Source organism: Ovis canadensis, chromosome 3 (assembly GCF_042477335.2).
Source record: "Ovis canadensis isolate MfBH-ARS-UI-01 breed Bighorn chromosome 3, ARS-UI_OviCan_v2, whole genome shotgun sequence".
Classification (NCBI taxonomy): Eukaryota; Metazoa; Chordata; class Mammalia; order Artiodactyla; family Bovidae; genus Ovis; species Ovis canadensis.
The window spans coordinates 187,597,139-187,612,385 of NC_091247.1; the positions used below are offsets into that span (position 1 = coordinate 187,597,139).

General features: G+C 38.7%; 1 protein-coding gene across 1 annotated transcript in view; it reads left to right on the plus strand.

The window, feature by feature from the left end:
* The window catches only part of SYT10 (synaptotagmin 10), a 106,368-nt gene that overhangs the window by 12,984 nt on the left and 78,137 nt on the right, over positions 1–15,247 (plus strand). Inside the window, exon 2 of the mRNA XM_069586487.1 lies at positions 13,697–14,054. Within this exon, the coding sequence (XP_069442588.1) occupies positions 13,697–14,054 (358 nt within the window). The remainder of the gene's footprint in view (positions 1–13,696; positions 14,055–15,247) is intronic.

The window sequence follows — 15,247 nt, forward strand, 5'->3', positions numbered from 1 at the left end:
GATTCTGTTGAGGAGCTTTTACCTTATTTGTCATGGATTCAGATTCGTCTGTTTAAAGAAGTCCTTCAATTTTTTCTTCAGTTGCAGTCATATATGACCAACAGCTTACTCAAAATTTCTACTTGCATGTTGAGTATTATTATTAATATATAGTCTAAACCCAACATAGCTGAAGTCATGGTCTTCCTTACTTCATCATCCTGTTTGTCTCCCAATGAATCACATTCTTGTTCTTCAATCTTCACACTTCTCACAAGCCCCTTGCCTTGTCAAATACCTCTAAAATGTGCTCTTTTTCCTATTTTAGTCACCCATGTTCAGAAATACTCTCATCTCTTATGTGGATGACTACTCTAATCGGTAGCTGATAACTACTCAAATCAGTAACTATTTTTTTTCTTCTCATCTGGTCTCCACTTTTATTTTCTCCCCAGACAGAGTGTTATTTATGAAATGCATATTTAACCATTTCATACCTTGGCATAAAAATGCTTCTGGGACTACATATTTCAATTTGAACTAAGTCCAAACTCATAACATCCTTTATGTCATAGTTAAATGTTGAAAAACAATCATTAAAAATTTTTTTTAAAACATTTTGATGACTTTACAAATTCTCACAAATCCTCCCTTAATCTTTTTTAAACTCCATTAATCTTTTGATAGTCAGAGTCTTTATCTTGTTTAACAAATTTTGTTGAAAAAAATGTCATCAAGACCTAATAATTAAACTCTTGGTTTTGTTTTTGAAATACTCTTATTTGTCATAATTGCAATAATAAGCAATGTAAAAATGTATAATGCAATAAGCTTGTTTTTATAATTTAGTTTTGTTTTTCTCAAAGAAATTCTAATTAATGTAAATCCTTTCACTTTTTCTTGTTGTGGGAAGAGCCCTTTCCCCTCATTTTGCATTTCTGGATGGAAGAAGCTACAAGATAAGATAATCATGGAATCTTAGCTTACTCTATCCCTAAGACATGACTTATCTATTTCCCTCTTCATTGATGGATATTCTCTACTGCTTCATGTAATAAATTTTATAAGGTCAAGTACTCATGGAGAATACTTGTGGTTGTCTAGCCAGGCTTCTGGCTGTATCTGAAAGTCTAATTAATTCAAGGTGATATGTTAGCAAGTCAACTTTCTAATACACCTAAGAAGAGTTGATTCTTTTGTAATGTGGTGTTGGAGAAGACTCTTGAGAGTCCCTTGTACTGCAAGGAGTTCAGTCCTGGGTGTTCACTGGAAGGACTGATGTTGAAGCTGAAACTCCAATACTTTGGCCACCTGATGTGAGGAGCTGACTCACTTGAAAATATCCTGATGCTGGGAAAGATTGAGGGTAGGAGGAGAAGGGGATGACAGAGAATGAGATAGTTGGATGGCATCACTGACTCAATGGACATGAGTTTGGGTAAACTCTGGGAGTTAGTGATGGCCAAGGAGGCCTTGCGTGCATGGGGTTACAAAGAATCAGACACGACTGAACGACTGAACTAACTAAGCTTATACTCACTTTTAATATAATTGCTACCTGGTTGAACAGTTTCTCTGAGCACAACTGGGTAGGAAAATAGAATGTTATTTATTAGCTTCCTGAAAAAATAATTTTTCTTTAGAAATTTTGGTCTCTAATATAAACAAATTCACTCCTTTTAGTACCAAATAGCGTTGGAAGATGTTCCTCTTCTTACTAATCTGTGAATCACCATTCAATCCATACTCATTCCATACCTATGCCTCCTTTCCCCTAGGTACTCTTGTTTAAAGAAAAAAAAAAGTTGATAATAGTAACAACCCATTGTTGCCCTTACTATGATGTTGTTACCCATAGTTGTTGCAAACTATGATGATTAATAATTTACATACATTTCCTTATATTAAAACTCACAGCATTCCTATGAAACAAAAAGGTAAATTCCTCAATTTTACTAAGATTCTTAAAGTCTAAACAAGTTGCCCGAAGCCACACAGTAGTGGGGCTGGCATTTGAACCCAGGTCAAAATGATTTCACAGTATAATTATACTATTTTCCTAGCATAAGAATTTCTGCATATTCCTTTCATATCACTCAACTCTTAATTATCCAGCTGTCTTGAAGTACATAGGCATATCTTTTGAGATAATTCCCCAAATATGTTTTCAGAAGCTCCATAAATATTTTTTGACTGTATGATATATACTAAACACTAAAAGAGGTAAATAAAGGAAGTGAGTTTATTTTTAGGGTGGGAACACTAGGAGAAGTAAACTAAACACATAACCACAATCCCTTATCCACAATTATGAAACCTCCAAACCTCAAAAAACTGAAAATTATTTTGTAAATTGTCCAATTTGGCACCAACATCTTACCTAAATTGACATTAAGTTGCTTACAGTCTTCAGTGATCCCATTCAGTGTGCCTAATTCATATATTTCGTTCAGTTCAGTTCAGTTGCTCAGTCGTGTCTGACTCTCTGTGGCCCCATGAATCGCAGCACGCCAGGCCTCCCTGTCCATCGCTAACTCCCAGCGTTCACTCAGACTCATGGCCATCGAGTCAGTGATGCCATCCAGCCATCTCATCCTCTGTCGTCCCCTTCTCCTCCTGCCCCCAATCCCTCCCAGCATCAGAGTCTGTTCCAATGAGTCAACTCTTCACATGAGGTGGCCAAAGTACTGGAGTTACAGCTTCAGCATCATTCCCTTCAAAGAAATCCCAGGGCTGATCTCCTTTAGAATGGACTGGTTGGATCTTCTTGCAGTCCAAGGGACTCTCAAGAGTCTTCTTCAACACCACAGTTCAAAAGCATCAATTCTTTGGTGCTCAGCCTTCTTCACAGTCCAACTCTCACATCCATACATGACCACTGGAGAAACCATAGCCTTAACTAGATGGACCTTAGTCGGCAAGGTAATGTCTCTGCTTTTCAATATGCTATCTAGGTTGGTCATAACTTTTCTTCCAAGGAGTAAGCGTCTTTTAATTTCATGGCTGCAATCACCATCTGCAGTGATTTTGAAGCCCCCCAAAGATTAAGTCTGACACTGTTTCCACTGTTTCCCCACCTATTTCCGTGTAATGCTCAAAATTCTCCAAGCCAGGCTTCAGCAATACGTGAACTGTGAACCTCCAGATGTTCAAGCTGGTTTTAGAAAAGGCACAGGAACCAGAGGTCAAATTGCCAACATCCACTGGATCATCAAGAAAGCAAGAGAGTTCCAGAAAAACATCTATTTCTGCTTTATTGACTATGCCAAAGCCTTTGACTGTGTGGATCACAATAAACTGGAAAATTCTGAAACAGATGGGCATACCAGAGCACCTGACCTGCCTCTTGAGAAACCTATATGCAGGTCAGGAAGCAACAGTTAGAAGTGGACATGGAACAACAGACTGGTTCCAAATACGAAAAGGACTACGTCAAGGCTGTATATTGTCACCCTGCTTATTTAACTTCTATGCAGAGTACATCATGAGAAACGTTGGGCTGGGAGAAGCACAAGCTGGAATCAAGATTGCTGGGAGAAATATCAATAACCTCAGATATGCAGATGACACCACCCTTATGGCAGAAAGTGAAGAGGAACTAAAAAGCCTCTTGATTAAAGTGAAAGAGGAGAGTGAAAAAGTTGACTTAAAGCTCAACATTCAGAAAACGAAGATCATGGCATCTGGTCCCATCACTTCATGGGAAATAGATGGGGAAACCTCCAATTAAATAAATTTATATTTAATAAATAAATAAATTTATATTAAAAAAGAGGTAGGAGCACAGTTTATCTAAGTTGTATAATAATATAATATATAAATTAATAATAACTTTATTCCTGCTATCCTGGTATTACTGATAGTATAGGCTTACTTTCAAAAGTGATTTGGTTTGGATGAAATACATGACCAAGAATAGTGAGAAGACAGATGTGATATTTTGCATATATATTTAGTCTTTATCCACAGTTCCTGGCTCACAGCTCCCCAAAACCTTAGAATTTCTTTAGTGGCTAGAGCCATAAAGGTGTCTTGTTAGGTTAATGACATGACTTTTGGATCCCAGCTAAGGTTGGGTACTGCTTTCCAGAAGATCAACCATGTGATTAGAGGATTGGGACTTTCGTTCCACCCCTGCTGAACTTCTGGGAGGGGAAAAGGGCTGGAAGTTGAATCAGTTGGAGGCTGAACTAATGGCCAGTTTTTTACTTAGCCATGCCAGTATCATGAAGCCTCTATAAAAACTCTTTCAGATTAAATGACATTTTTCTCCTCTTTATTTGCTCATCAATTTTAGTGCTGCAGCAATGGCTCTAGAAAGAGGCCAATTTCTGACAGTCATGGGGCCCACATCATTTTTGGAATTTTCAGAAATGCTTATCACAACATTGGAAATGAAAGAGACGTCTCTCCTTGTCTTTGTGCTAAGGGTTCATTTGGAATCTATTAAATTGATGACTGAGGTAATACCTGTGCCCTTGGGATTATTACCAAAAGTGACCTTAAACTGGCTCCACCAAAGCCTAATCTGTCGCCAGAGAACAATGTCCTTTCTGCCCTTGTAGCCAACAGGACATGTGGGAAATCAGAAGCTTGTACATAGATATTAGTGCATGGATCTTAGTCATCATACTTAGCAAACACTTTCCTAAAAAACCTGGTGTCAAACAATTCTTAAAATAAAAATGTACATGCTTCATTGATTCAAAGAAACAAAAAACAAACAAACAAACAAAACCCCAAAGGATGGGGTTTGAGAGCTTCTATGTTAAGCATGTAGAAATTTGAAAACAGAGTGCTCTGAGAGGGCATGGGAGCTTTCTCAATACTTTGCCCAATGAACTCTTCAATCTGGCTATTCCTGAGTTATATCTCCTTTTAATAAACTGGTAAATAAACAAGTTTCCTGAGTTCTATAGGCTTGTCTGGCAAATTAATCAAACCTAAGGAGTAGGTGGTGGGAACCTCCAATCTTTTGGCAGTTGGTCAGAATCCCACAGCTGACAACCTGTGTTTGCTACTGGCATCAGAAGGGAGAGGGACAGTGTGTTGGGACTGAGCCGTTAACCTGTGGAATTTGATGCCACCTCCACGTAGTCAAACATCAGAATAGAGTTGAATTTTAAGAACATCCAGTTGGTATCCAGAAAATTGGTGGTGGTTTGTGAATCACACCTCCTCCCACACACACGTTGAAATTGGATAAAAGAACCTAAAAACAGGGGGTATTTTCAGTTATAGACTGAAAACTGTGTGTGTTCTTTCTCCTACCTTGCATTGTCCTGCAGTCTCCTTATATCTTGGCTTTGGCTCCAACTGAAGAGAACTTAGCCACTGGAGAAGTTAACTGGGTTAAAATATCCAGAAAAAATATATAAGTGGGGCATAAAATATAAGAAGATTATGAAGCAAGTCATAGGCTTCCTTCATTTTAAAATTGTAGTTAATAATCAGAAAGAATATTGATTATATATATTTTCTCTTTTATTCAAGTTATAGTGCTAAAAATAAACTATAAAATATAAAATATGATCACACATTCCTCACCAATGGAATATAAATAGAGAATATAATCAATGTAGCTTTAGCTTCAATTGAAAAACGAAGGAAAAATTAGTTTCTGTATATCATAGCATGTTAAAATTAATTTTCATTCATATAATTAAGAAGCAATAAAAACTTAGAATTATTTCAATTTCTGAATGGATTTTCATCAGCAACAGATTAAGAATTAAACCAGAACCATTTTACCTCACTAATTACAGAAAGATAAAACTACCAATCTCTTGTTTGACCACTTCCAATTTGCCTTGATTCATGGACCTGACATTCCAGGTTCCTATGCAATATTGCTCTCTACAGTATTGGACCTTGCTTTTATCACCAGTCACATCCACAGCTGGGTATTGTTTTTGCTTTGGCTTCATCCCTTCATTCTTTCTGGAGTTATTTCTCCCCTGATCTCCAGTAGCATATTGGGCACCTACCGACTAGGGGAGTTCATCTTTCAGTGGCCTATCTTTTTGCCTTTTCATACTGTTCATGGGGTTCTCAAGGCAAGAAAACTGAAGTGGTTTGTCATTCCCTTCTCCAGTGGACCACATTCTGTCAGACCTCTCCACCACGACCCGCCTGTCTTGGGTTGCCCCGTGGGCATGGCTTGGTTTTACTGAGTTAGACAAGGCTGTGGTCCTAGTGGGATTAGATTGACTAATTTTCTGTGAGTATGGTTTCAGTGTGTCTGCCCTCTGATGCCCTCTTGCAACACCTACCATCTTACTTGGTTTTCTCTTACCTTGGGCATGGGATATCTCTTCACGGCTGCTCCAGCAAAGCACAGCCACTGCTCCTTACCTTGGACGAGGGGTATCTCCTTGAGAAATCTGTATGCAGGTCAGGAAGCAGCAGTTAGAACTGGACATGGAACAACAGACTGGTTCCAAATACGAAAAGGAGTACATCAAGGCTGTATATTGTCACCCTGCTTATTGAACTTATATGCAGAGTACATCATGAGAAATGCTGGACTGGAAGAAACACAAGCTGGAATCAAGATTGCTGGGAGAAATATCAATAACCTCAGATATGCAGATGACACCACCCTTATGGCAGAAAATGAAGAGGAGCTAAAAAGCCTCTAGATGAAAGTGAAAGTGGAGAGTGAAAAAGTTGGCCTAAAGCTCAACATTCAGAAAACGAAGATCATGGCACCTGGTCCCATCACTTCATGGGAAATAGATGGGGAAACAGTGGAAACAGTGTCAGACTTCATTTTTTTGGGCTCAAAAACCACTGCAGATGGTGATTGCAGCCATGAAATTAAAAGACGCTTACTCCTTGGAAGAAAAGTTATGACGAACCTAGATAGCATATTGAAAAGCAGAGACATTACTTTGCCGACTAAGGTCCGTCTAGTCAAGGCTATGGTTTTTCCTGTGGTTATGTATGGATGTGAGAGTTGGACTGTGAAGAAGGCTGAGCACTGAAGAATTGATACTTTTGAACTGTGGTGTTGGAGAAGACTCTTGAGAGTCCCTTGGACTGCACGGAGATGCAACCAGTCCATTCTGAAGGAGATCAACCCTGGGATTTCTTTGGAAGGAATGATGCTAAAGCTGAAGCCCCAGTACTTTGGCCACCTCATGTGAAGAGTTGACTCATTGGAACAGACTCTGATGCTGGGAGGGATTGAGGGCAGAAGGAGAAGGGGACGACAGAGGATGAGGTGGCTGGATGGCATCACGGACTTGATGGATGCAAGTCTGAGTGAACTCCGGGAGTTGGTGATGGACAGCGAGGCCTGGAGTGCCACAATTCATGGGGTCACAAAGAATCGGACATGACTGAGTGACTGAACTGAGCTGAACTGAACTGAAAACTACCAATCATTTCCTTATCAGGTCGATAAAAATAAAAGTAAAATAATATTTCTCTGAAATTGTAGGAACTGGTAAACTTACATGATGCTTTGTTAGTGAGTCTGAGTTCTGTTTTGAAATATCTGTTGTTATTGTTGTTCAGTCATTAAGTCATGTCTGACTCTTCGAGAACCCATAAACTGAGGCAAACCAGGCTTCTCTGTCTATCACTATCTCCCTAAGTGTGCTTAAACTCATGTCCACTGAGCCAGTGATGCCATCCAACCATCTCCTCCTCTATCACCCACTTCTCCTGCTGCCCTCAATCTTTCTCAGCATCAGGGTCTTTTCCAATGAGTCAGCTCTTCGCATCAGGTGGCCAAAGTACTGGAGCTTCAGCTTCAGCATCAGTCCTTCCAATGAATATTCAGGATGAATTTCCTTTAGGACTGACTGGTTTGGTCTTCTTGCTGCCCAAGGGACTCTCCAGAGTCTTTTCCAACACCACAGGTCTTAAGCATCAATTCTTCAGTGATCAGCCTTTATGATCCAACACTCGTGGTCCAACTCTTATGGTCCAGCTCATCCAAACATGACTGTGGGAAAAACCATAGCTTTGACTACACAGAATGTTGTCAGCAAAGTGATATCTCTGCTTTTTAATACACTGTCTAGCTTTGACATAGCTTTTCTTCCAAGGAGCAAGTGTCTTTTAATATCATGGATACAATCACCATCCACATTGATTTGGGAGCCCAAGAAAGTGAAATCTGATCCTGTTTCCACATTTCCCCCATCTATTTGCCATGAAGTGATAGGACCTAGGTTTTTGATGTTGAGTTTTAAGTCAGCTTTTTCACTCTCCTTTTTCACCTTCATCAAGAGGTTCTTTAGTTCCTCTTCACTTTCTGCCATTAAAGTGGTATCATCTGCATATCTGAGGTTGTTGTTATTTCTCCCAAACATCTCAGTTCCATCTAGCCTAGCATTCTCCGTGATGTACTCTGCGTGTAAGTTAAATAAGAAAGTTAACAATGTGCAGCTTTGTTGTATTCCTTTCCCAATTTTGAACTGGTCAGTTTTTCCATACATGTGGGCTTCTCTCGTGGCTCAGTATAAAGAATCTGCCTGCATGCAGGAGCCCCAGGAGATACAGATTTGATCCCTGGGTTGAGCAGATCCCCTGCAGGAGGGCATGGCAACCTGCTCCAGTATTCTTGCCTGGAGAATCCCATGGGCAGAGGAGCCTGGCAGGCTACAGTTTCAATAGGGTTTCAAAGAGTCGGACATAACTGATGTGACATAGCATGCACAAATACATGGAGTTGTTCCATGTCCAGTTCTAACTGTTGCTTCTTGACCTGCATATGGGTTTCTCAGGAGACAGGTAAGGTGGTCTGATATACCCATATCTTTAAGAATTTTCCACAGTTCCTTGTGATCCATGTTGTCAAAGCCTTTAGTCAATGAAGCAGAAGTAGATGTTTTTCTGGAACCCCCATGCTTTCTCCACAATCCAACAAATGTTGGCAATTTGATCTCTGGTTCCTCTGCCTTTTCTAAATCCAGTTTGAACATCTGGAATTTCACAGTTCACATACTGTTGAAGCCTGGCTTGGAGAATTTTGAGTATTACTTTGCTAGCGTGTGAGATGTGTGCAATTGTGCAGTAATTTGAATATTCTTTGACATTACCCTTCTTTAGGACTGGAATGAAATCAGACCTTTTCCAGCCCTATGGCCATTGCCGAGTTTTCAAAATTTGGAAAAGTGCTACACTCATAGCACTTTAACAGCAACAACATCTTTTAAGGTTTTAAGTAGCTCAGCTGGAATTCTATCACCTCCACTAATTTTGTTCATAGTAAGGGTTCCTAAGGCCCACTTTACTTCCCACTCCAGGATTTCTAGCTCTAGATGAGTGATCAAACCACAGTACTTCTCTGGGTCATTAACACGTTTCTGAGTATTCTTGCCATTTCTTCTTAATCTTCTGCTTCTATTACGTCCTTACCATTTCTCTCCTTTATTGTGCCCATTCTTGTATGAAATATTCCCTTTATATCTCTAATTTTCTTGAAGAGACCTCTCATCTTTCCCATTCCACTATTTTCCCCTATTTCTTTGAATCATTCATTTAAGAAGGCCTTCTTGTCTCACCTTGTTATTTTCTGGAATTCTGCATTCAATTGGGTATATCTTTCCCTTTCTCCTTTGCCCTTCACTTCTGCTCTTTCCTGAGCTATTTGTAAAGCCTCCTCAGACAACCACTTTGTCTTCTTGCATTTCTTTTTCTCTGGGATAGTTTGGTCACTGCCTCCTGTACAATATTACAAATCTCTGCATTATTCAGGCACTCTATCAGATCTACTCCCTTGAATCTATTTGTTATCTTCATTGTATATCACAAAGGATTTGACTTAGGTCATACCATGAGTGACTAACATTTTCACTGAATGATCTAGTGGTTTTCCTTACATTTTTCCATTTAAGCTTGAATTTTATAATAAGGAGCTCATGATTTGGGCCAACTCCAGGTATTGTTTTAGCTGACTGTATATAGCTCTCCATTTTCAGCTGCAAAGAACATAATTGATCTGATTTCCATATCGACCACTTGGTGATGTCCATGTCTCTTAGTATGTTGGGAAAAGGTGTTTGCTATGACCAGTGTGTTCTTTTGGAAAAACTCTGTTAAACTTTGTCCTGCTTCATTTTATACTCATAGGCCTAACTTACTGGTTATTCTGGGTATCTCTTGACTTCCTACTTTTGCATTCCAGTCTGATATAATGAAAAGGACATCTTTTGCTTTTTGTTCTAGAAGGTGTGGTAGGTCTTCATAACCAGTCAGCATCAACTTCTTCACCATTAATGTTTGGGGCACAGACTTGGATTACTGTGATATTAAATGATTTGTCTTGGAAATGAACTGAGATCATTCTCTCTGAGCTTGCACCCAAGTACTGCATTTCAGAATCTTTTGTTGACTATGAGGGCTACTCCATTTCTTCTAAGGGATTCTTGCCCACAATAGTAGATATAATGGTCATCTGAATTAAATTTTCCCATTCCTGTCCATTTCAGTTCACTGATTCCTAAGATATCAATGTTCACTCTTTCCCTCTCCTATTTGACCACTTCCGATTTACCTTGATTTATGGAGCTAACATTCCAGGTTCCTATGCAATATTGTTCTTTATAGCATTGGACTTTACTTTCACCACCAGGTGCATCCACAGCTGAGCATCATTTCTGCTTTGGCCCTGCCACTTCATTCTTTCTGGAGCTCTTAGTAATTGTTCTCTGCTCTTCCCCAGTAGCATATTGGACATCTTTTGATCTTGGGGGCTCACGTTATGGTATCATATCTTTTTGCCTTTTCATACTGTTCATGGGATTCTCTAGGCAAGAATACTGGAGTGGGTCATCATTTCTTCCTCCAGTGAAATTCTATATTTTATTCTATATTTAAAATTCTATACTTTATGATTACTTAAGAGATATTTTTGTTTATTAGTGCTTGGACTGGACAGATTCACACCAAACTGAGGTTACTGGTTGCTTTTGAGGAGTGGTGTTTTACAAAGGTGATTAAAAGAAATTAGATTTGTTCTTTAGTTTGCTAGGGCTTCCATAACCAAGTACTACAATGGGTCACTTAAACAACAGAAACTTACTCCTCAGTTTTGAAAAGTAGAAGTCTGAGATAAGCTGTCAGGAGGGTAGATTTCTTCTGAGTCCTCTCCCCATTGGCTTCTTGATGGTTACCTTCTCCCTGGGCCCTTACATGGTCTTCCTTCTATGACTTTCTGTGTTAATCTTCTCTTCTTATAAGGACCTCAGATATATTGCACTAGGGCTCATTCATATGACCTCATTTTGTCTTAATTACTAATTTAAAAGGCCCATATCCAAATACAGTTATATTCTGAGGTCCTGGGTGTTAGGACTTTAACATATGAATTTGGAAGTGGTGGAGGGACAGACACAATTCAGTCTATGTTATATCCCTAACATCTTTTATTTAAAACAGAGAAACAAAAGAAATTAAGAGTTATATTTGACACTGATGCTAAACAAAGTTATGAAATAAAAGTATATGGTTATCTAAGTCTAGAAAAGTTCTTCGTGGGATATCTATTTAGTCTTCCAAACTTTAAGAGTGCTGCAGCACCAGATTGCTAACATTTGTAATTTTAGGAAGGTGAAAATGGAAATTGGTAGAGGGATATTCTTAACATGTTTCAATGGATTTTACTTTTTGAAACTGTTGTCAATGTACAGAAAGTTGCTCCACACTCAGTTGCTCCTATCATTAACATTTTATATTAGTATGTGAAATACTAATGTATTTGGTTATAGTTGCTGAACTAGTATTGATACATTGTTAACTGAAGTCCATACTTTATTCAGATTTCCTTTTTCATAATGTTCTTTATTTTTTATTCCAGGAGACTATCTAGGATAATTCCATCTAGATTACCATATCACATTTAATTATCATGTCTCCTTAGTCTCTCTGAGTTATGACAGTATGACAGTTTCTCAGACTTCCTTTTTTTGACAACATTGGGTTTTGAAGAGTACTGGTCAGGTGTTTTGTAGAATGTCCCTATACTCGAATTTTCATATTTTTTTTTCATGATTAGATCTGGGTTATTAATTTGGGCAGAAAGATCGCAGAGATAATGTGCCATATTCATCACATCATACCAAGGCTATTGACATGATTTGTCACTGTTGATATTCCCCTTGATCACCTGGATGAGGTTTGTATATTTCAGATGTCTCTTGTGTAAAACTATACCATTTTGCCCCTTTTCATACAAAAGGTACTCATTAGGTACTCAGCAGGAGGAAGTACTCATTAGGAGGAAGTCACTTTGTACATCCCACAGTTAAGGAGTAGAGAGTTGTTTTCCACTTCCTTGAGGGAAGAGTATCTACATAAACTCCTGGGCACGATTTTGCATGAGAGATATGTGATTTCTTTCCCATTTATTTATTTATATAATCTTATTAACTTTTTATTGTATTCCTTTTAATTATTTTACACATATATTAATTTTGTAATTATTTTAAAATAAGAATATTTAAAAATTCCTTAGCAAATTATTAACCAATTATGGACTTCAGAAGTTAGGAGCACTAGACCTTATTAGAAAGGACCTATGGAGTTTGAAGAGGGGTTTCCCAGGTAGCACAGTGGTAAAGAATCCACCTGCTAATGCAGGAAGTGTAAGACATGCATGCTGGTTTGATTCCTGGGTTGGGAAGATCCCTGGAGTAGGAAATGGCAACCTGCTCCAGTATTCTTTCCTGGAAAATTCCATGAACAAAAAGGCCTGGTGGGCCCATGGGGACACAAAGACTCCAACATAACTGAGCGACTAGGTGGATACACACACATGGAGTTTAAAAATACAACTAATTGTGTACTCATTCTCTATTAGTAATGTGTCCCAGGTGGTGCTAGTGGTAAAGATGCTGCTTGCCAGTGCAAGAGACATAAGAGACATGAGTTCAGTCCCTGGGTTGGAAAGGGTCCCTGGAGAAGGGCATGGCAACCCACTCCAGTATTCTTGCCTGGAGAATCCTATGGACAGAGGAGCCTGGCAGGCTATGATCCATAGGGTCACAAAGAGTCAGACATGGCTGAAGCTGCTTAGCACACACACATTCTCATTTAGACCACAGAAAGCAGCTTTTACAAATATTTAACGTTATTACTGCTTAGAGAGTAAGAAGGTTGCATCTGTAGATCAAAGATGAAGCCAACAGAAGGCTTTCTTGTTATATACAGTCTTAAAGCATGTTAAGCTTCATGACTTCAAGGTAGGTTGCAAGGAGCTAACCTTCATTTTGCGAACTCTTGGACCCCCTTGTACTATACTTGGAAATAATATGTATATATTGTGCATTTCTTATATACAACTGGAAACTTCCTGGGATAAAATTTTTCAATTGTTTCCTTTGAAAAAAAATATATATAGTTGGAGTATAATTGCTTTACAATATTATGTTAGTTTCCTCTGTACAATGAAGTGAATGAACTATATGTAAATTACATATTTCCTCTCCCTCTTGGACCTCTTCCCAGCTCCCCCCATCCCACCCATCTATGTCATCAATGATATAGATGAACCTATTTCCAGGGCAGGAATGAGATACAAACATAGAGAATAAACATAATTATTAATATTTCCTCCTTACAAAAGTACTTAAAAGTAGATTTTTGAAACTAAATCAGCATACTATTAATAATAACCATAATATCACATTATCCCACAATTACTGCTCTACTATATACATTATCAATGACTTAATATTTCTCCTACATTGTAATTTTTTTCCAGATATTTCAGTCAGCCTGTTAGCAGTTGTTGTCAGCTTTTGTGGCCTGGCCTTGTTGGTTGTTTCACTTTTTGTCTTCTGGAAGTTATGCTGGCCTTTCTGGAAGAGCAAACCCATGACTTCCAATGTCAGTACCCTTCCACAGAGCATGTCAAGTGCTCCCACTGAAGTTTTTGAGACTGAAGAGAAAAAAGAGATTAAAGAAAATGGAGAACCAGCACTAAAAGTTATTGAGCCTGCAATAAAAATCAGCCACACTTCCCCTGATATCCCAGCCGAAGTCCAAACTGCTGTAAAAGAACATTTAATTAAACATGCACGTGTGCAAAGACAAACAACTGAGCCTACATCTTCATCCCGGTAAGGAAAGGTCAAATAAACAAAACTATCTGGGCTGTGTGTGTGTCTGTATTTGTGTGTGTTGTATGTGATTTTCTAAGGGAGAAAAACTGAGGTGGGAAAGGAGAAAAGACAAACAAGAGAAACGAGAAACACAGAGGAAAATAAATAATAGAGTAAGGAGGGAATTGATAGGATAGAATAAATAGGGATGAAGGGAAAGAAATTGAGGACAAAGTCAGAGAGTGGTACCATGAAAGGTAGCGGTTTCATTAAAATAATCTAATTAGATATTTATTTATTGACTTTTTCCTTTGAAATATTTTTGGTTGATTTCCAGTCTTTCGATTTAGTTTAATACAACCAATAAATAAGTCAGCCATTTGCCTTGTGTTCCATTAAATCACCTACAAGTTCACAATCAAAACTGAGTAACAGAGGCTAAAGTTTAGTTTATACTTGTTTAGCACCTATACCATAAACTGCTAGAAAATTTCATTGCTTATTGGAACTCATAGACCAAACTATTATGGTAAATTGCACAAGAGCTTTGGTGAGTATCATGAGCATAGTAAGAGTGTACATGAAGGGAAGGCAGAGGGAAGCCTCCTTAGAGTGATACATTTTAAGGAGGTATATTTTAACTCAGCCTGGAAAAATCAGCAAAAGTTTACTTGAACAAAAATAATTTGCTATAGTGTATTTCAAATTGTGTTAACCATAAATGGGAAAAAGATTCTTATGAAAAGATTTTTTTCTACTGCAACCAACTCCAGTACTCTTGCCTGGAAAATCCCATGGACGGAGGAGCCTGGTGGGCTGCAGTCCATGGAGTCGCGAAGAGTCGGACACGACTGAGCGACTTCACTTTCACTTTTCACTTTCATGCATTGGAGAAGGAAATGGCAACCCACTCCAGTATTCTTGCCTGGAGAATCCCAGGGACGGGAGAACCTGGTGGGCTGCAGTCTCTAGGGTCGCACAGAGTCGGACATGACTGAAGCGACTTAGCAGCAGCAGCAGCAAGGTCTTCAGTCTTTAATATGAAAGACCAACATGTTATTGTAATAGTAGCACTGTTTCTGATAATAATGGTCTAATAGTAGCAGTATTTCTCTGATTCCCAGACGTAACAGTTTTACCCTGCTGCTGCTGCTAAGTCAGTTTAGTCATGTCCGACTCTGTGCAGTCCCATAGACGGCAGCCCACTAGGA